Source organism: Leptinotarsa decemlineata, unplaced genomic scaffold, assembly GCF_025532065.1.
Source record: "Leptinotarsa decemlineata unplaced genomic scaffold, Ldec_3_MD MMD2_tig00001719_RagTag_RagTag, whole genome shotgun sequence".
In the NCBI taxonomy this organism is placed as follows: Eukaryota; Metazoa; Arthropoda; class Insecta; order Coleoptera; family Chrysomelidae; genus Leptinotarsa; species Leptinotarsa decemlineata.
In genome coordinates, this window is record NW_027412569.1 from 3,604,262 (window position 1) to 3,626,873 (window position 22,612).

A 22,612-nucleotide genomic window follows, 5' to 3' on the forward strand; every position below is an offset into this window, starting at 1 on the left:
ACAATGGCCGTTATTAACATAGGATATGAATTTTTTACGTGATTTGCTTATTAAATTGTTTCAAACAAACAGAGAAATTTAACATTTTTGAAAAAAATTGTTTTGCTTTTTTGTTTTCTTTTAATTTCAATTTCAGTTTAGAAATAAATTTGCTTTTACTTACTATTATTTAATTATTTATTAGTTTAACAATTTGTTATGAACAAATATTGACCAGAAAAAAATCATAACAGCTATATATAAAAAAGTGTCATGATTTTTTTTCATTATATTACTTTCTAATATCTATTATAACAATTGAATAATGAATAATTTTTCTGCCAAACTATTTAAAAATGTAAATTATGATTTTTGAACACAAAATTATTTCTTAACTAATTATTTGAACAATCAAAATTCAAAAAAATCGATTTTAAACAATTAAAAATTATGATTATGAAATAATCATAATTTTTGTTTTTAAATCATAATTAGACAACAAAATAGCAAAAACAAATTTTCAAAAATATTGAATTTCTCTATTTTTTCAAAACAATTTTAACAAATTACGTAAAAAATTCATATCCTATGTTAATAACTGCCATTGTTTAATGTGAAAACAGAAATAGCTGAATATCGATTGAAAAAAAAATTATCATTAGATATTTCATTTTGCAATAGTTATGAAAAATTATAATTAAAAAATTAATAAATTTTTATCGCAAGATCGTATGAAGTATATATATCAAAAGGGCTCCATGAAGTTTAAAATTCATAGGCCAATTATTTATACCTTTAATCCCATTATTAATACCAACGGAGATTGGGAAAAAATTTGTTAGTTGACAATTGAATAACTTTTTGAAAAATGCTGATGAAACTTTTTTCTACGGGACTCGATTAATTCAAGTGTTGAGAACATACTAGAATTTTTTCAAATTTTTAAATTGACATTTTATGTTATGAAAAAATTATTTTTTTTTTTGATAAACTCTCTTTAGCGACAGCGTGCGCATGCCGTAACAGCCGCACGGAACCCTATTTTCAAAGTCAAATTAAAATTATAAATAATGGAGATAGATTTTCGGGAGTCGCGACTTTTTTATCGGAAATTTCCTTCTCTTTGACGAGCTTTTTTTAAAATTGCTTGAATATTAATATTTTTTGAGTTATTAACGAAAAACTAAATATCTTTTTTTTTATCTTATTTTGGTAATAACAATTGCATTTTTTTACCTGCACCAAAATCCTCCAAAACCATTTTTCTAGAGGTGATTTCGAATCGAATGAGCTATCGCTCATATTTTTAAGACCTTTATCTCTATTTTTCATGTTTTTGAACTTGTTGAATAAACTATTCAAGAAAACTCATTTGCCCTCATTTCAATTAAATTAAATAAGTATTCACTGAGGTATTACAGTTTGAAATGGACTCATGAAATGGCACATCTAAAGGGTTGTACAGATTGAACAGGCTTGAAAATCTGTTTAAAATCTGTTTTTCCGTCAACCAGCTGTTGTACCCCTATGAACCACAATCCTCACAAGTCAAAACTTATGCGAGCTAAGGATTAACGAGGTCTTGCCTTCTAACGTGTTATTCCTTTTAACTTGTGATTCCTATATTGAAAATTTCAAATGATGAATATCGAAAAACCATAGAATTAGTGACATTCCTGGATCAGTAGATGAGAATGAAATAAATGAAAAAAAATATTAGAAACACTGAAAAGAATTGATGAAATCCATGAAATTAAAAAGTTACATGATTTTGAAATCGTTAGAAAAGAACCTGCACACTCACAAACATATAATGATTTCAAAGTGGATTCGGATATGTTATCATCAGTTCAAGGTCAGCTGTTACTATTTTTTAGTGTAAAAAATATTTAAAGTAAAAAATGAATAGATCTTTGATGAGAAATTCTATAAATCCTACTCAAAAGTAAATTAAATAACCTCTTTCGATCAGATGGAATTGTTTATTTGAAGACAACACACCTAAACAAGAAGTTTCAAGTTATTAATTCAATCATCCTGACGTAAAACCATTATGAAGCAAATTTTGTCGCAAACAAATCTATTGTTTTCAATATTTGAAATATATGAACTGGACACTTGACACGATCATTTGAAGTAGGCAATATCAAAATTCTCCACTTCAGCTTGAGTAGTTTGCGTCCACAGGAATAGGCTCATTTTGCTCAATAAACAACGTCAGTTCTCTCTTCTCCTGTAAATCTATTCATATACAGTGTCACCATTAAAGTGCGCACCATATGGGTGCGCGAAAAGTTTCAATGAAGTTTAACTTCGGCACTTGTTTGTGCTTTAAATTTAACTCAAAATGATGCGGCCAACTGCGACCCAATGACGTTCAGTGTTTGTCAAATTCAACTTTTTTATTGAAAAAAATTGAAAGAGTGCATTTCTAGATCGAATTTAACAAAAAGTTACTTGAAAAAGTTGTGTCTACGGTAATTTCATATCCATATGCCAAATTTTATGCAACTAGAATAAAGTTATCATTTTGCTTATTTTTGACAGATATCCCCTTCATTTTAAAAAACAAGTTCAGTTGATTGTCATCAATTCATGTATACATAACAAACTCTACATGGAGTTTAACTTTTCTGATACATTTTTACTCATACGGACATTTTTAGAGAGAAATTAAAAATTTGCTATAAAAATTTCAACATGACTGGTGCAAAGTTTCAATCACTTGGCTATTCACACTATTCAACAAATTATTGTGGACAGAAATAGAAATGAACGTTCTTGAAAATTTTGTTGTTTCAACTAATCCGACATTCATTACAATGCAATCGTCATATCTTCTTCTAATATTCAATACAACTTTCCTCAGTTGTTCTTTTGTTGCACAATATGCAGATATTCTGATGCGTAGTTCTGGACTTTTGCTTCAGAGTACCCAAAAAAAAGTTGCGGTATCAGGTCGGGTGATTTTGGCGGCCACTCAATATAAGGACTATTTTGACCTATCCATCGATTTCCATGATTATTATGCAGTCATTCTCTTACAATACAGAAGACACATCTAATTGAAACTTCAAATTCAGTCCGGCACTGGTAAGTTATGTATTGCGTCCCAAAACACATTCCTCAAAAAGTCTAAAAATATAATTCCATTCGGATTACTTTCGAAGAAAAACGGACCGATAGTCTTATCATGGATTATTCCACATCGCACATTCACTTAATAATAATATTGCCTTTTTGTGTACCTTGAATTTCGGCACGAGACTACTCCATTTGTAGTGAACGTAGCTTCATCACTAAACAAAATTGATTTGAAGAAGTTTATATCATTCAAATATTCTCTGAAAAAACAGAATTCTAACCTTTCCCTTTTTTCATCTCCTCGTTCCAGAGTGTGTAAAATTTGTGGCTTGAATGGTTTGATTCTCTCTCCTGATATTTTATCTAGGGATATTTAATTTCAAACTAGCCATTCGCAAGTTCGAATGAGGATTATTACGAAAATATTGCAATATTTGCACAACATTTCTATTCTCACGATGTGGATTATTTCTATTTCCGAGCATATGCCTCGATACACAACCTGTTTCCTTAAAAACAGAATGTATACGGTTCACTGTACTGCTGCTCACTGGAAGTGAGCAGCAGTACGGTGAACCGTACTGCTGATCAGGATGTCTTATGAAATTTTCTGGCAGCAATATGTCCGTCAAGACGCACAAGTTCAATTTTATCTCGCTCACTCAGTTCTCCCATGATAAATCACTAGTTCCTACCATTTTGCAAAATATTTTTCTTACTAATCGGGTATATTCTGGCGTTACTGTTTCAATACAGTTTCTGACAGCAGCAATAATAATCAACAAAAGTAATTTGTTTCCAGTGCTAAATGAAAAGAGCGCGATTTTGTATATCTGCACGGTGTTTCACGGCCAACTAACCAAGATTTAAAAAACATTCAAGAGGTGTGCAGTTAACATTCCCTCTTGATAAAATGTGAATGTTGATTCGACCACAGAATTATTAATTTTGAATATTTTTTTATGAAATTTTGTATACCATTTGAGAGGGTACCCAGTCCAATGGTGATTTTGAATTTTTTCCTAAAAAATCGCTAATTCCAGTTTTTGTATTTGTAGAAAATGATATTTGGTCCCAAAGTATAGTTTTTTGAACTTCACAATTCAAAATGAAGTTCTTCGAAATCGAAGAAAAGATGCAAATTTTAGGGGGGTGTCCCGCTTTCAAGTGGGTCACATTGTATATAATTTGAAACGAAATTGCAGAATATTCACTAAGCCCAAAGAACTTTTCTCGAGAATGTGCTTGTAAACCAATATTTTCACATTCGGCTGAAGTGTTCGACACTGTATTGTTTATCATGTGTTTTTTTGGAATCGCGACTTTAAATACCGAAATTTTGACTTTAATCCCCAAATTGTGACTTCAACCTCGAAATTCCGACTGAAACTCGAAATTCCCGTTTGAAACTGAATATTGGTGTACCACAAGGTACGGTATGAGGGCCAGTACTGTTTCTAGTGTACATAAATAGTATTTGCAGAACAAACCATTTCCAAGGATATAAAAAATAAGTGACGCGGATGATACGGCAATAATATTTCAAGGCAACACATGGAATGAGACCTTTCTCTTAGTCGTATATCATTTACAACTAATTGGATTTCGGCTTAGTAATAACAACACACTTCCGAACCCCTTCAAATATTCCAGCAGTTCATCACATTATTCAAATTTTCTCAAATAACTTATTTTGTAATTGTAATTTTGTAATGTTATCCAGAACGGTGCTGATGATACTAATGTCTCATTCCGAAACTTCGAATACCGCCATTGAGGATGATGGTGTTTTATGCAAGTGAAATTTTATATCGTGACTCAAATATCATATTACGTAGCGTTCTTGTGAATGATATTTGATTCTCTTCCAAACAAATGTTTGGAGTACCAACTGAATGAGAAAAAGAAATTTCTGTATAATTCGAAATTCGTATAGAAGTACTTTTTCTTTGGTGTCATTTAGTGAAAGGCTTTTTATTCCAGTTTGTATCTAAAATCAACTTCTACGCATGATCTACACATGTTTGTGAATAGTTTATTTTGGATTCAATTGCTTCCATTACCTCTTCGGGAGTTTGTTTTCCACATGTTTTCTGTCAATATGGGAAAGTAGAATTCCAAAAATCTTTCCCAAATACTCATCTATGTTTACTCAATTGTTGAGAAGAGTACAAAATACCTACGCACAGGTTTACGTTTGAGGTTTCGTAGTTCTATTATAATAAATACCTTTTGTAACCTGAAATATATCCATATGTGAACAAATAATTATTATTCTTCATCCCGGAGAGTTATTTCGGACAGGCTCCTTTTCTCAAGGCCCACAAATATTCAAAATATCGATATTTTTCACCATTTCAATTTTTTTTTTCTGATGATATTCTACTTATCGGGGGCTGAAAACTCAACGAACTTATTGGATTATTGGCTTATATTTTCCTGAAAAAGTCAGCACTTCTCGTCCCTAAGAACGGTTTCAATAACTGTGCCGAAGATACTCAACCGTTTTTGTGGCCGTGGTCTGCAGCTTTTTATGACTGACGATTCGTCTACTTCCGCAGTAGACATTATCTAAGAAGATGAGGTCATGGTCGAAGTGATGATCGAGTTGGTGTTCTCATTGTTCCCAACGCAGAAACCACAACGCTGGAATTGTTCCCCGGTTTTATATCATCATAAGTAGGTGTGGCTCGGTTTCTCTCAATTGGATTACCTGACTTCGTTTGTGTACAATCAAGGACAGGTAGCCAGATTTTATCAATGTTCATTGCGTCTTCTTTTCTACTTCTTCTTTTCGTTTGTGTACAATTAAAAACAGGTAGCCATATTTAATCAATGATCATTACGTCTTCTTTTCTACTGAAATATTTCCTGTGTTTTTGAATTTCTATTGTCTCTCTATATTCTCTCCGATAGTAATTTTGAATTTCATCAAGTATTACTGTATTTTCGAGTAAGATAATGTGAGTGCATTCTTGTTTCAGAGTATGTTCGGCTACAGCTGATTCAGAGGGACATATACCTACCTATAGTCCTTTTCGTGATCCCAAAATAGACCGACCCGCAGCTGTAACAATCCGATATGCCCCGGGTGTTACTAAAGGTTCTCTGGGGTCCGTAGCTGACCTTGGTTTGTCTCTGATAGTCTTCATTGGCCTAAATATTGGTTAACGAGCCTAGCTGCGATTACTTTGGAGTTATGTCTCCTGAGTCGTATAACTTGCTCAAATTCTCCTTCACTATACCCATTTCCTTTGAAAGTATTTTCAGGTAATTGAGGTTCTAAGGTTCACAAATAAGTCGTGCACTCTCAATCAATGTTTCAATCACCCTTATTTTTTTGTGGCAGATGGTTAGGTTTGTTTGAAGGTGGTTGACAATATTTCGTGAGGCATTTCATTGGATCGGACTTCCTTTGTCTAATATGAAATAAATTGAAAATTAAAAGATTCCAAGCCAAGTCACTTCATGACTTTTCGACTGTTAGTATTCACAATCGTATTCGGGTGATAACTGGACTTATTCCTCCGAGATCAGACTATCTATAGGTCATTCGAGTGCTTTCACCTATCCTCTCTACCCTCTCTCCGCTTCATCGGAGCTGACCGTTTGGCGGGAGATGGTCGTGTTCCGCTTGATTATAGGTTTCCATATGTTGCGTATTTCTACGCTAGCTCGGCTAAATGCGTTGTTGTACATGCGGCCTCTTTGAATTTTCTCCTAAACCAGTGTTCCTCCTCGAGGATGATTTCAGCTTAAAACCTCTTGCTTTTATGTTGATGAGTCCAAACATGATCTGCTATTCCTGATTTGCTGGTTTCTCTTCGCTGTGTGTGCTCGGCAATGCGAACTTTCAATCTGTTTAAAATCTGTTTAAAATCTGTTTTTTCGTTAACCAGCTGTCGTACCCCTAAGAACGACAACCCTCAGAAGTCGAGACTTGGGCGAGCTAAGGATTAACGAGGTCTTACCTTTTAACGTGTTATTCCTAACACGGGTTGGACGATAGCAAGTGGAGATCGATCGTTCAGACTAGGGTTTGAACCACCGACCAACACGGCAGTCAATTCGAGTGAGTGAACAAAGCACCCACGCCGAACCGCTTGGCTACCGACCAACCGATGAAATATGGCCTCTTACTTTCTCCGATGTATGATTCTCCGCACTCACAGGGTATCCGGTAAATGCAATTCTTGTATTCGCAGTCCGCGTTTGGTGGCCTGGTTTTCGTGAGGCTGCTACGAATTGTGTTCCCAGATCTGAAGCAGGTTCTGATGTTATATTTGAACTCAACTCTTCTTATCCTTTCCGACAATCCTCTGATGTAGGGAAATATAAGTACTGGTTGTGGCGGCTTTTCTTCCTTGTGATTGCTTGTATTTCATTTCATTGTAGTTTCAGTTTTTTTGCTTGATACAATTGTTATTTTTCAACTAATCTTTTTTGATTTTTCATAGTTTTTTCAGGGATTGATTTCAAATCAATTTATATTATATTAGACAATGGAAGTCTGAACTGATGAAACGCAAGTAGAATCCTTGTTAAGGTTTTTGTTCAGGTACCTGTTTCTGTGTGTAGGTTTTCTGTATACTCTGTGGTCCAATGTACTATCCTCACGTCTTTTCACAAGAATATCCAAGAAGGCTAAAGTCGCTTTGGTTCCTCGTTCCATTGTGAAGTGGATTTTTGCAGCAGCCAACAACATGGTTTCACGGCCGCTTACTCCATGGCCCGTTTTTCTAAATTTTCCATGAAAAAGTTTGCCACCACCGGACTCAATGGACTACTCGTTGCCGTACCATCCGTTTGTTCGAAAAAATACCATTCGAAATACTAGTAAAGAAATGCCCGAAGAAGCTTATTGTATGTCGAAACACGTGTTGCGTTTTTGTAAAACTGTTTAGTGAAAATCCCACAATGAAGTGTTTTTTGAATACGTCATTCAATTTCCTCTGACCTTGTAGCAATCAATCTGCAGTCTATCTCATCCGAATCTATGAAAGCTATTATTAGTATTTCTTTGGGGAGCAAATCAACTTTTTCGGTTGTCTTCGTTATTGTACTTCTTTCAACTGGTATCTCCGTTCTCATCTTCAGAATCCTTCTTTTATATGGCTGGTGAAAGCTTCAACAGTCCCTCGGAGAGGCGTGTGATGATCACAAGTCACAAAGGATATAGAATAACGTGACGACTATCTACTTGTTGTCTGCTTCATTCATTTTTTCAATGACGGTTGGTAAATATTCAATAAAAATCTGTGAAATTAGATGCTTTTACCTGCTGTATATTTTGTGGATGAGCAGCACAGAATAGTATCTGATATTGAAACATTTGTCTTGATTCACTGAGGATTATCGTGTGAGTGAGCAGGATACTATTCAATTTGAATATTTTTCTCTATCTAATTAATAAATCTTTCATGAAGTTCAATAAAGTTTTCAACGTTAGTTACCATACTTTTATTTCCAGGGAAGGAAACCATCCTGATGATTACAGTCGCTTGACTTACAAAAAGCTGTTGGAAGAAGTATGCCGCTTCGCTAATGTTTTGAAAAGTAAGGGTGTGCAAAAAGGGGATAGAGTTGCCATATACATGCCCATGATTCTGGAAGCTGTGATAACGTTCCTGGCTTGCGCCAGGATAGGAGCCATACATTCTGTTGTGGTGAGATATTTTGTTAAATTTCTGGTTTGTTATGCACTGTTTGAAACCTTTGGTGTAGTAATGAATATTACTGGATTTTTTCTCAACACTAAACCGTTATTTTGACACATCCATACGTGTTTCGATCACCAAGTGATCATCTTCAAGAGGCAGATCAAACTTCCTTATTATTTTTCTGATTGATTCAGCCGTTACTTAATGAAGATCCATAGTAATTTCAAAAAATACACCTCCCGATTTGATCTTCACAAACTTTATTTATCAATTTATTTATTTATTTATCAATAAATCACTTGAAAAAGCTACTGTGCTAGAGAAACTTGTTGTGATATATTGTTCCATAATCTTCGCGAGATATTTTGATTCCCATCTTTGAGCATGTAACTGCAAGTTTCTTTCACTAGTTCGGACTTCCATTGTCTACTATATAAAATTATGTGAAATCCCTGAAACAACTAAAAAGAAGAATTAAAAATGAGATAGCTGAAAATAATAATTATATTAACCAAAATAAACCTGGAATGAAATAATAGTGAAATAAAATACAAGTAAAAATAGAACAATTGAATAAATAAAAATAAAGAAATGAAAAAAGAAAGAAAATAAAAAGTGAAGAGATTCCAAGTCACGTTAGTTCACGACGTTTCGATTGTTAGTATCTACAATCGTCTTCGGGTGATGACTGGACTGATTCCTCCGAGAGATGACTATTTATAGGTCGTTCGAGTACTTTCACTTATCCCCGTTTTCCATTATCCGCTTCCGCTGGCTTGGCTGAATACGTTGTTGGACAACAATGAATGCGACTTCCTTGAATTTTCTCCTAAACCAATGTTCCTCTCTGTGCAAGATCTCAGCTTGAGACCACTCGATGTTGTGTTGATGGGTCCAAACATGGTCTGCTATTCCTGATTTGCTGGTTTCCCCTCGCTGTGTGTGTTTCTTGTACTCGGCAATGCGAACATTCAATGGCCTCTTAGTTTCACCAATATAGGATTTTCCGCACTCACAGGGTATCCGGTAAATGCAATTGTTGGAATCGCAGTCTGCGTTTGGTGGCCTGGTTTTCGTGAGGCTGCTACGGATAGTGTAACCGGATCTGAAGCAGGTTCTGATGTTGTACTTGGAACCAATTCTTCTTATCCTCTCCGATAATCCTCTGTGTGTAGAGAAGTGCAAGCACTGGTTGTGACGGCTTCTCTCCTTGCGAGGCTCCTGCTGTCTTCTAGCCAAAGTCTTTTCTACCATCGCTTTGGAGTAGCCATTCCGTTGAAGATCATTTTTGATGTTTAGTTCCTTCTCGAGACCTTCCTTCGTATTACAGAGCACAAAAGCACGGTCTAATAGGGTCTATTAGACCAAACGCGGACTGCGATTCCAAGAATTGCATTTACCGGATACCCTGTGAGTGCGGAAAATCCTATATTGGTGAAACTAAGAGGGCATTGAATGTTCGCATTGCCGAGCACAAGAAACACACACAGCGAGGGGAAACCAGCAAATCAGGAATAGCAGACCAAGTTTGGACCCATCAACACAACATCGAGTGGTCCCAAGCTGAGATCTTGCACAGAGAGGAACATTGGTTTAGGAGAAAATTCAAGGAAGCCGCATACATGTTGTCCAACAACGTATTCAGCCAAGCCAGCGTAGAAATACGCAACATATGGAAACCCATCATCAAGCGAAAAATGGCCAACTCCCGCCAAAACGGTCATCTCCCTCGGAACCAGTGAAGCGGAAAATGGAAAGCGGGGATAAGTGAAAGTACTCGAACGACCTATAAATAGTCATCTCTCGGAGGAATCAGTCCAGTCATCACCCGAAGACGATTGTAGATACTAACAATCGAAACGTCGTGAACTAACGTGACTTGGAATCTCTTCACTTTTTATTTTCTTTCTTTTTTCATTTCTTTATTTTTATTTATTCAATTGTTCTATTTTTACTTGTATTTCATTTCACTATTATTTCATTTCAGGTTTATTTTGGTTAATATAATTATTATTTTCAGCTATCTCATTTTTGATTCTTCTTTTTTAGTTGTTTCAGGGATTTCAAATCATTCTATATAGTAGACAATGGAAGTCCGAACTAGTGAAATTCATCATGAAACATTGTCAATCACCTTCAAACAAATGCAAGTTTCTTATCTTTGTTTCAGTTTGCAGGATTCTCATCTGATTCCCTGGCCGAAAGAATTGCTGATTGCGAAGCCCGTGTTTTGGTAACGGCAGATGGGGCTTGGAGAGGTGAAAAATTACTGCAGCTGAAATCTATCTGTGATCAGGCTATGCTGAAATGTGCACAAAAAGGGCACAATGTAGAAACTTGTGTAGTTGTGTCTCATCTCTGTAGAGTAACGTCGCCTTTAGGAACGCAATATAGGAGCAACAAGGTATGTAATTGATTCCAGTACATTACACAGATTAGAAAGATGAAAGTGAGGAAAGGTCAAACAAAACAGTTCTGCTAATACATGGTGAAATGTACAGTTTTGAAAGAGCATTGTCATAGAATCGAAACAGATGAATGAAAAAATCAGTGAATATAGTTTCCCGAGAAACTACATTCGGAATATACATAATTTAGTTGAAAATGACAAGTTTTGCTCGAAGAGCATAGGAGAAAGAAAGTTCAATAATTTTTTTAATCAAACGAAAGTTTGCATATTGCATATTGCGTTTGCATTTGCATATTGCATATTGAAACTGAGTACTTAACATTCTAAAAAAATATTGATTTTCTTTTCTATTTCTTTACTTGGTGGTGAAATCTATTGAAGAGAGTCATCAAAAAATGTATTGATATAATAGTACACTTTAGTCTGTAGAAGTTTTCTCAACAAAAGTGAGTCCGGTTCGGAGACATTTATTTTTCTGGAGAAAACCGATGCCTGGGTTTCTGTGGCATTGAATTGAACCTTGTTACTTTCACCCCACTTCGAAATCACTTCTAGATCCCCATTGGGATATGCAACTTCCTGCTGTCGGTGAAAAGTGCATCTGTAGCCGATGTCCTGGAATCCAAATGGAATGAGGAGTCAAGTGTGGTATCGTCAAAAAAACAATATATGTTGTTTTCAATAAGTCGTTAATATACAATAAAAGGAGAATTGAAGACAATATTGATCCAGAAAACCCTCATACCACATAGGGTCAAAGGCCTTAGAAATATCAAGCGCAACAGTGTCCGACCGAAAGTTCGGTTTAGGTTTCGGTTTCGGTCGAGTTTCGGCAAAAAAACTGGTTTCCGTTTAGTTTCGGTTTCGGCGGCAAACCTGCCGAAACTACGACCGAAACCGAAACCGCATTCGGGAGTTCCCGCGCTGTGATCGGTCATGTTCGGCTCGTTGAATTTCATACAAGCGACGAAGACATTTTGCCGCGTCCACATGTCTAATCATGTCGTGACTCGTGAATTACTTTGTGATTTACTTTGTTTGTTACATAAATATTAAATACCTATTGTGATAGTAGGTAACAACTTGAATGATTGGGAAAGAAAGTTTTTGGCTTTCTACTACTCCATCTTGATACAAAAAAAGGAATGAGGGAATCTTCCAAAGGAAGGAAGGAAGTAATCAATTTGAAAATAAGTAACTCTATACATGGATGTGTAGATCATGCAAAGAAGTAACTTTTAGACACAAACTGAAAGAAAGTCCTCCTGAAACAGCTACTTTCATATAAACATTGAATTACACGAAAGAAAAAAATTATTTCGAAACAAATACTTCTATATGAACACTGAATTATACTGATTTTTTTTTTTGTTACGTAAATATTAAATACCTATTGTGATAGTAGGTAACAACTTGAATAATTGGGAAAAAAAGTTTTTGACTTTCTACTACTCCATCTTGATACAAAAAAAGGGATGAGGGAATCTTCCAAAGGAAGGAAGGAAGTAATCAATTTGAAAATAAGTAACTCTATACATGGATGTGTAGATCATGCAAAGAAGTAACTTTCAGAAACAAACTGAAAGAAATTCCTCCTGAAACAGCTTCTTTCATATAAACATTGAATTACACAAAAGAAAAAAATTATTTCGAAACAAATACTTCTATATGAACACTGAATTATACAGAAGATACTTTTCTCTACTCAGTTTGTATTTCAAACATTTGTTGTGGAATAAAAATCAGATATCATTCACATGAGTTCTACTTTGAATGACTGATTTGAATGACCTATTTTAAGTATTATTTTTTCTTAAATAAGGGTTTGTTATGTTGATTCTAATGTCGAAGACGTTATGATTTAAAGATAAAACAATAAAGACTTACTGATTATAATAAATTTTTCTTCAATTTTCCCCCAAAACATAATCCTTGTAAGGAAATTTCAGTTTCGGCCGAAACTGAGACCGTTGCCGAAATTCGTTTTCGGTTTCGTTTCGGTCGTAAAAACCAGTTTCGGTCGGACACTAGTTATTGACTCTCCATGTTTCTTGATTGCATTACTCCAAATATAGGTGACATGCGATAGAAGTTCGCCTGTTGATCTTTGTTTCCGAAAGCCATATTGATGATCGCTCAAGATGTTAAAGTCTTTCAAATATTTAAGAATACGGTGGTTTATGGCTTTCTCCATTATTTTTGATGTCACTTATAGCAAAGCGACTGATCTATAGTTATTTGGAAGATTTTTCTTGCCCTTTTGGGAATAGTCTGAACACGAGCAATCTTCCAACACGAAGGAAAAAACCCTTTTTTGTGAGAAAATTCGAACTTTGTTGCTATTGGTTAGTTCAATAGACCTGATTCATGTCTCGCTACGTACGAGTAGCCAGACTGTATGTCATTTTTGACTTTTTTCAATATTCATTGATAACCATGAATATTTTGGCTGCTACTGATTTGTCGTTATGTTTGTGGAGGTCGAGATCTAACAATCCTTTTTTTGGTTCCAATATAGACCCATCTACGACTAAAATACATCGGGTATACCTTAGGTGTTGCTGAAGATTATCTGGGGATCTATTAGCTGACCTTAGCTGAAGTTGGATGCAGGTTTGACTTCTGAATTAGACTATGACTAGATTAGACTATGAGACTCGATTAAAAGACTTGTTGACAGTTACGCTGATTATGAATGATGTACTATTGATGTTAATTTTCCTGCAAAAACTTCTCTCGCATGTCATGAAGTTTTTTCTGTTCCTGAAGTAGTAATTTTGATGCTGGTGAGAAATAGCACGTACCTGATTAAAAAGAGACTCTCTAAATAATGAAATGATTCAACAAAGTACCTATAAGCACATATGTATTAGTGGAAACTTGAAAACTCATTGTTTAATTTATCTTCATCGGAAACATAAAAACAACCTGTTATCTCTATCGTAACAAATTACATTCATTTAATACGTATCAAATTTATACTTATCAAAACTTTATAACATGATAATTATAAATCTGTATTTGAATAGGCATCCCGACTTTCATTCACGATTTACAGGATAGTGACTAAAGGGACAATATACAGGGTGGGACACCGAAAAAGAATCAGATCGAATATCTTCAAAACACATGTTTTCTGAGAAAAAAAAATGCTAAAAGACGTCGATTTGTAATCTAATGAGGAAATATTTCTTTCATAACCTTAATTGTCATACCTCTCCCCCCACCCCTCGGTCACTATCACCCAAACAGTTTGAATGAGGAAAGTAGTAAGTGTGACACACCATTAAAAAGATAATTTCATAAGAATTCGTCCACGTCAATTTTCGCTACCTAACTTTCTATATTGAAGCCATCTCGCATATTACATATTATGATACTTAATTTGAAAGCTAATTTGATATAAATTCGTTGACAATGCATAATGAAATTTTTCTGGAGGAAAAAAACAAAATGGCGACTCCACAGTGGCGGATAAAATTTGTAATTATGATCTGATTTGATTCAAAATTGATCAGTGGTGGTTTTCAGGGCCGAAAACTATGATTTGTTTGTCAATGCAAAAAACAATATGGTGGCTCCAAGATGGCGGACGAAATTTGTAATTATGGTCGGACTCGAATCAAAAGTAGTATGTGGGGATTTCAGGGTAGGAAGAATTTTGTGATTATGGTATGATTCGACCTGGCAACGAAAACGAATTCTTCAAAACAAATGTGTTGTGACAATAATGTAAAAACACGTCGATTTCAAATCCAAGGGTGACATCTTCCTGTCGTAACCTCAACTGTTATACCTCTCTCCTCACCCCTTGGTCACTCATACAATTTGAATACCTAACTTTTCAAATTGGCACATTACGTCACACATCAAAAAATATATATATATAATTTTCTTTCCAGCGCATTTGTATAAAAGTTTTTTTTTCAATTCAATTGATTCTTTTCAGTCATACTGGAAACTTGTAAAACCCCCATATGCCAATTTTGAATCGAATCGAACCACAATTCCAAATATCGTTCACCATCTTGTTTTTTGTATCGTATAAAACAATCATAATTTTCTACCCTGAAAATTCCCACATAATAATTTTGATTCGAATCGGATCATAATTACAAATTTCGTCCGCCATCTTAGAGCCATCATATTGTTTGTTTTTGCATTGACAAACAGATCATAATTTCCGACCCTGAAAACCACCACTCATCAACTTTGGATCAAATCGCACCATAATTACAAATCTTGTCCGCCATTGTGGAGCCGACGTTTTGTTTTATTCCTTAAAAAAATTCCATAATGCACTGTCACCGAATTTATATCAAATTGCAAATGAAGTATCATAATTTGGAATACGGAACAGTTTATTTTTCCGCAAGAGGACGCCAAAAATAGAAAATAAGGTACCGAAAATTGACATGGCCTGATTCCTCATGAAATTATACCTTTTTAATGATGTTGTCACACTTACTTCTTTCTCTATTCGAATTGTTTGGGTGATAGTGACCGAGGGGGGGGGGGGAGAGATGTGACTGTTGAGGTTATGATAGAAAGATGTTCCTCTTGGATTACAAATCGACGTGCTTTTGCCTTTTTTTTTCAGAAAACATGTGTTTTGGAGATATTAGATATTCGAACTGTTTTGTTTTCGGGCCCCCCCACTGTATGATAATTCTATATATGATTTAAAGCAATTCAAAGCAACACTAGCTAGTCATAAAAAGATATCCTATGATAATTTTGCTTTCAAGTGATCCATCAGTTCACATTTTAAAATTTCTGAAAAAGTACTTTGATTGTCTCTTGCTGGAAAGATAATTGTATTCCAAAAGACCTTTATGAATTAAGGAATGATAGATACGAGAAACATGTAATTCACGATTGTTTCTTATGGGATAGTCGTGGATATTCTTGACAGAAATCCAGTTCAGTACTAACAGCAAAGTCCTCATGGGGCGTAGTCTTCATTCCCTCATTCTTCAATGGAGATATGCAATTTGCATCAAGCACAATAGTAGGCTAGCACAGTAATTGAAATTGGGCGGTATATTTGTACAAATGATCATTCAAACCGAGTCACTGTTTCTTTATTCCAAGTATTTCATCTTGGATGCCCAAAATGCACATGTTATCCCAATTCATAGATTCTTTTTATTTGACTGAAGATCTTAGTAAACGTGAATGTTCAATTTTAAGACTCCTATGACGATTGGAAGAGACATATTCTGGGACGACGTAGTTCCACAAGCGTCAACCAGCTGTTACCCAGAATGGATGGAAGCCGAAGATCCTCTCTTCATGTTGTACACAAGCGGGTCTACGGGGAAACCTAAGGGGGTTCTACATACGACCGGAGGTTATATGATATATGCCGCAACAACTTTTAAATACGTCTTCGATTACAAACCTAATGACGTTTATTGGTGTACTGCCGATATAGGTTGGATTACTGGGCATACCTACGTCGTGTATGGTCCGTTGGCTAATGCTGCCACTTCAGTATTGGTAAGTCTTCCATTTATTATTTATATTGAAATATTTGAATCAATAGGCTATTCTCCTCCATTAGAATAACTTGTGATACAGTGGATGGTTGAAACACTCAGACCAAATTTTTGTGATATAAAGAATTTTCAGGCTTCAGAGGTTGTGTTTGCTTATTTATAATTTTATAGAAATACATTTTTTATAATTTGTCAAATACATCAAAAAAGTCATTCCAGATTTGTCTTATTTTTGTTCTCGTAGTCAATAACATTACTAAATATCATATCAACATCAACCAGGGGCCTTTTTGTACCGTATCTGTAGATAATAAAAATAAGAGTTACGCTTGGTTTTTTTTTTAAGGTAGACAATAAAAGGTGTACATCAAGAATAAGTTTTTGCCTATAGACAAATGTTGTGGTAACCTTCACGTAGAGTAACTATTACTTCTATATCATTTAACGTTCAAGAAACGAATTGTAACGCCCGAAGATACTATTGTATAGCGAAACAAGTTTCGCGGTTTTATCTAGTGGAAATCTCATATTGAAGTGTGTATTTTGAATGCGTTATAGTGGATTTTATCAAGTATCTGTCAGTTCTGTCATATTTGAAGTCACATTTTTTGTTTTCACAAATTGTTTTTACAAAATCTCATTTCATTTGAGAGTTTCTGATTTATATTTTCCATTAATTTTCATGTCATCTGTACTTCAATGGGTTTTATATAGATTAACTTTCATCAAGAAGCGTTATAAAACCACTCGAACAAATGATTAGTATCTCTTTTCGTGATAATAAAATAGAAGTTGGGAAACTCATTGGAACAGATAAGAGTAGTAATTGACTTCGAAAAAGCTTTGAATATGTAAATGTTTAACAGTCATTATTTATAATGATAAATCTTTAAAGTACCGTGATAACGCTGTATCTACTCAATATTGTTGCGCCACATGTGACCCATTGTACATCCTCTCAATGAGTTGTCCTCCTAGGTCATCGTCCATCCTGTACTTTCCAGGAAGGTGGACACGTCTCCGGGAGACATCTCCTTTATATCGGCAGGTGTAGGCGAAGACTCGCCGAACACACACTCTCTTATTGACGATAACTCCGGGCACTCACACAGGACATGCCTGACAGTCTCATCTTCCTGTTCACACATCCTGCATAGAGGTGTGTCCACTAGCCCCATATTATGAAGGTGTTTCCTTAGCTGACAGTGGCCAGTCAGAAATCCTACTGTTAAGCGTAGATTTTTCCTAGTCATCGCCAGATATTTTTTCGGCGCCAGCTTCCCAGGGTCGCCCAGGGTGATTTTGGCAAGATTGCATCCTTTGATTCAGCATGGTTGTGACGTTTGGCTGGTTCCGCAATTGTCGAAGTCATCAGGCCGTAAGTCCTACCGGGTCCTAAAATTCTTAGTCCAGCCGCTTACTTGGCTAAAGAGACGGCAATGCGTCTCTTTAGCCAAGAGAGCCATAAGAGCCATTAAGAGAGTCATAGTTACGACCGCACCGGGGGGCCTGGGGGGCCGGTTAGGCCCCCCAGACGTACCCTGGCAATGGATGCGATCGGGCGTGGAGTGGTGGATTTTCGGGAAATCCTTGCGGGTACCGCCCCTCACCCCACACCAACAGGATTTCGCAGGGCTTCCTCCCGCTCACCGAACCCGGAATTGCTTCCTTACATCTACTTAGTGTGGCTAACCAAGAGACAGGACCATCGGCAGCGTTCGACCGAACGTTCGTACAAGTTAACTACGCTCTTCTTTCGCCAGAGAGTGCTCGCGTCGCACACCTGCCCCCGCCAGCCATGCCAAATCAATTGGGAATATGGTCCCGGAAGTGGCCGGCCGGGGTCCTAACCTCGGATACTAGTAGCTCCGTCCATCCGGGTTCCGACACCTCAAGCGTCTGCCTTGGTGCCCTCCAAGGCTAGACTCGGATACTAGAGCCCAGAAGGACCGCAAGCCCCGACACCTCGAACGCTTGGATCCGTACAGAAGCAGGCGAGGATCACGGAACAGCATAAGCCGTCCAGTGCCTCATAATGGGGCTGCAATGCACCCATGAATGGATTACCGCAGCCCTGTATCCCTTTACCCGCTAGCGGAGCCGCTGCCCCTAAGAGGCCAACGCCAGTTGGAGATGAGGCTCACTAGCCTCCAGCCGCGAGCGGGCACTCACCTCCCCCCTAGAACTCATGTTAGGAAAGTTCCCTTTCCAACGTTTGATGAGTAACCGTCGAGGACTCTCACGAGCATCCTCTACCACACATCATATGTCGAAGATGTCGCGCCCATTACCCGTATAGGTGCGGGATAGGGCGGTTCATCAACGACTTTTGGGTGTACGCCGTGTGGTCTGCACCGCATACACTTACGTTACCCCAAGGGGCACTCATGTTAGGAAAGCTACCTTTCCAGCGTTGGATGAGTAACCGCCGAGGGCTCTTGCGAGACACCTCTACCACACATCTAGCTTGAAATCGGCCAACGCCTGTTACCCGCAGATGCGGGATAGGGTAGTTGACCGATAACTTTACTGGGTGAGTGCCGTGTGGTCTGCACCGGAGGACTGTCAAACACCCATAAGAGAGAGACAGTGACCCCCCGCCACTCTGTCGTGCCCCTTAACCCACCTCAGGAAAATGTTATTATCTACCGATGCTCTGACTCTAGTACTTGGGGGCACTCTAGTACCTACTAGCCCTGAGGTAACACGTTGTCTGTTCAAGGGTAATAGGGCTTGTCTGCTATCAGTGCAGATTATGTTTTTGCAGAAATTTCTTTTCTGGTTATTTCTTTTGTGGCGATTGAGATACCAGCCAGTTGTGTTTGGACCACGCTGTTATTTTTCCCATTTCCCACTTAATCCTTAATCCACTCAGTGATCTGGAGTACACTCCACATCCTGAGCCTCCTTTGGTTTTTGAGCCGTCTGTATATATGCGTATTGCATTTGTAGCATCTGTTTTATTTGTATTTTGTAGGGTTTATCAAACACAAGCCTGGGTTCATTTGCATCACTGCACATTTGCATTCGTACTTCGAGGTTTACACCAGTGTAAAGACCTATGTGAACTTTTGAATAATTTTTACGGGACGCGAAACTTTCTGTTGATTAGTTTAATTTCTCAAAAGAAATTGTTTTCTGAAAGCATGGACAAGTGTTCCAGTTATTACTAAAATCTTCTACCACAGTCTGGTAAGGAAAATTGCTCCTTCAGCTCTACAACTTATATTGGATATTGGTGCCTTCAAAGCGAAACCGTGAATACGCTCCTGTAATAACTAGTAGGTTATTAGTGGCCGTTGCTTCCCACTCGAACGCATTTGGTCAGGATCTTCCTATCTAGATTGACAAACGCTTCGTCGGGGGGTACTGTGGTCTTGCTCGAAGGGAGACCTTTTCATTTTTTTTCACATATACAGCCCCCTATATGTGGCTATCCGAACCACTCCGGCCTGAATATCGGCGTGAATGAAAGACTCTTACACATTTCAAGAATTACCACAAAGGACTCACACAGTACAATACGAAACCCCACGATAGCACATGGCATCGGCGCACCTTCTTTGTGGACGGACGTTGTTAGCACGTTTGTCCACTACCACGGCCACCACAAAACTTCTAGCAGATATTTATTCATCGCAAATACTTATTTCATTTATACATACTTAATAAATTCATTTTCACGAGTATTGTATGTAAATATTCATAAGTATTCATTATATATTCTAATATATGGTCAACTTTTTATGGAAAATATCTACTAGGAGAGAATTAATCAGTGACATCAAAAATTTTGTTAGGTTAGGTTAGGTTAGCAAACGACCTCCTCAGGAAGCTATCAGAAGAAGGCTTTCGTTGCCTAGGATATGCGGACAATCTGTCGGTAGTCAGAAAGGGCAAATTTGCCAGAGTTATATCAGAACGCACGCAGGAGGCTCTCAATATAGTCGAGAGGTTGTGTGAGTATAATAATCTCTCACAAAAAAAAGTAACCAGTGGACTGAAACCAACGATACTCAACGAAGCGGTGAATCCATTTGCCACCGGAGTCAAATACTTGGGGGTGACTTTCGATCATAGACTTACGTGGAATCTTCACCTCCAAAAAACAGCCCATACGGCCACGATGGCCTTGAGAATCTGTCGAAGATTGTGCGGAACAAACTGGGGACTGAATCTTAAAATTACACTATGGTTATATACTAGGGTTGTTATACTTATTATAACATACGAGTATGGTGGACACGAACAAAGACACGGCTGACGACTAGGTGAATTTCATTTAATAGTTGGCATACCTGAGTGTCACAAAAACCATGAGGATCACCCCAACTGCAGCTCTCGAGGTTCTCCTTGGCCTTTCACCAATACATATCCATATTTGAAGAGGAGCCTCAATGATGATACACAGGCTGATGTAGAAACCAACTCCAATAAGCCAGTCGCACGAGAAAGAAAACATGAAGTTGTACAACGAAATGAAGGCCACCATTTAAAGCGGAAAAAGTTCAGAAACAGCTCAAACATCCTAGTAGAAGTAGGATCCGGCTCATACGGAGCCAGAGCGAAAACAAGAATTGCTATCAGCCTCGAACAGAACGCAAGTGTTTCAGGCAGAAGTTGCTGTTAACAAACACTACGTAGGAGACTTTCCCAGAAAGAAGGTTTGGAACAAGACTATTGTCATTTCCTTTGACAGCCAGGTAGCTGACGCTGAGCTCCTAGGCTCTTTTCGCGACTTGTAGGGAGCTGTCTTAGCGCACTCAATGAGCTAGATTCTCACAATATTCTAGACTGGATACCCAGAAACGAAAGATATAAGGGCAATGCGGAAGCGAATACTTCAACCCGTAAAGGTGCGTCAAAAGCCGCCATAATAGGTCCGGAACACTTTTGTGGGCTGGTGAAGACAAATATAAAGATATCTATCAAGCCAAATGTCTACATTGGTGTAACAAGCTTCCAGGAATGAGGCAGGTGAGAAAGTTCGTGAAGGGACTGGCCTGACGTAAGTTCTGGCAGGATGAGGAATAAACCGCACTACACGTGCTATGTGAATGTGAAGCATTAGCAAGGTTAAAAAAATATGGGAGATGTGAAAATGGAAAACCAGAGGTTATAAGCTTTATGGAAGATTCAATAGCAAGAAGTGTCGCCGTATGAGAAATCCCTTCGTGATTTTTCAGAGCCTCCATGAAAATTGTGAAATAGTGGGAGCGAGGTACGTCAAGGCTGCATCTATATTGAATCCGAATTTCTCCCGACCCGATGTGGGACGACCATCGGACGACATCGGAAGAAAAACAAACACTTACGTTTTAAAGTAGGTATCTTCATTGGAAAGAGTAGTCCGATACGACAATAAACGATCACTACCGATTAGTTACCGACGAGTAGTCAAATCAAAAGTGTTTGTTTTCAGTCCGATCTTTTATTCCGACAGAGTGGTATAATAATGAATAATAAAATTGATAAAAAGTTTTTGATGATTCTTTTGAGAGGTGAGCCTCGCTTGCGTGACCAGCGAAGCAAGGATTACCATAATAGTGATATTAAGCCTAAACTATGGGAGATTATTGGGGACCAATTACTGGTAAAAGGGCTGATGCATGCTCTGAAGTTAGACTGGCCAGTTATGTCGTTTTTATGCTTTCAAGAATATAGTTAAACGTTTCCATAGTCATTCGATGGTGGTTCTTAAATTTATCCGGGTAGTTTCTTATAAGTAGAGAAGTTTTGAAAAATTCCCCTTCAGATTGATCTTCATTAAACTGATGCACCTATACGTCTCTTATTGAGGAGAACATTCTTTTCTTGTACAAGCCACCACAAATAATCATCTTCAGAGTCACTCATAATTACCCCCAAAACACAACTTCAACTGTTAACCTATCGGGTCCAGTGTAGGCAGTTACAACGGACGGCATCGGACCGCGGAGCGTCTGATGGTCGTCCCACATCGGGTCGGGAGAAATACG

General features: G+C 37.3%; 1 protein-coding gene across 1 annotated transcript in view; it reads left to right on the forward strand.

Moving 5' to 3' along the window:
- Positions 1-22,612, forward strand: part of AcCoAS (Acetyl Coenzyme A synthase) — a 60,490-nt gene that overhangs the window by 16,657 nt on the left and 21,221 nt on the right. Inside the window, exons 2-4 of the mRNA XM_023156405.2 lie at positions 8,534-8,729; positions 10,894-11,127; positions 16,327-16,635. Of these exons, the coding sequence (XP_023012173.2) occupies positions 8,534-8,729; positions 10,894-11,127; positions 16,327-16,635 (739 nt within the window). The remainder of the gene's footprint in view (positions 1-8,533; positions 8,730-10,893; positions 11,128-16,326; positions 16,636-22,612) is intronic.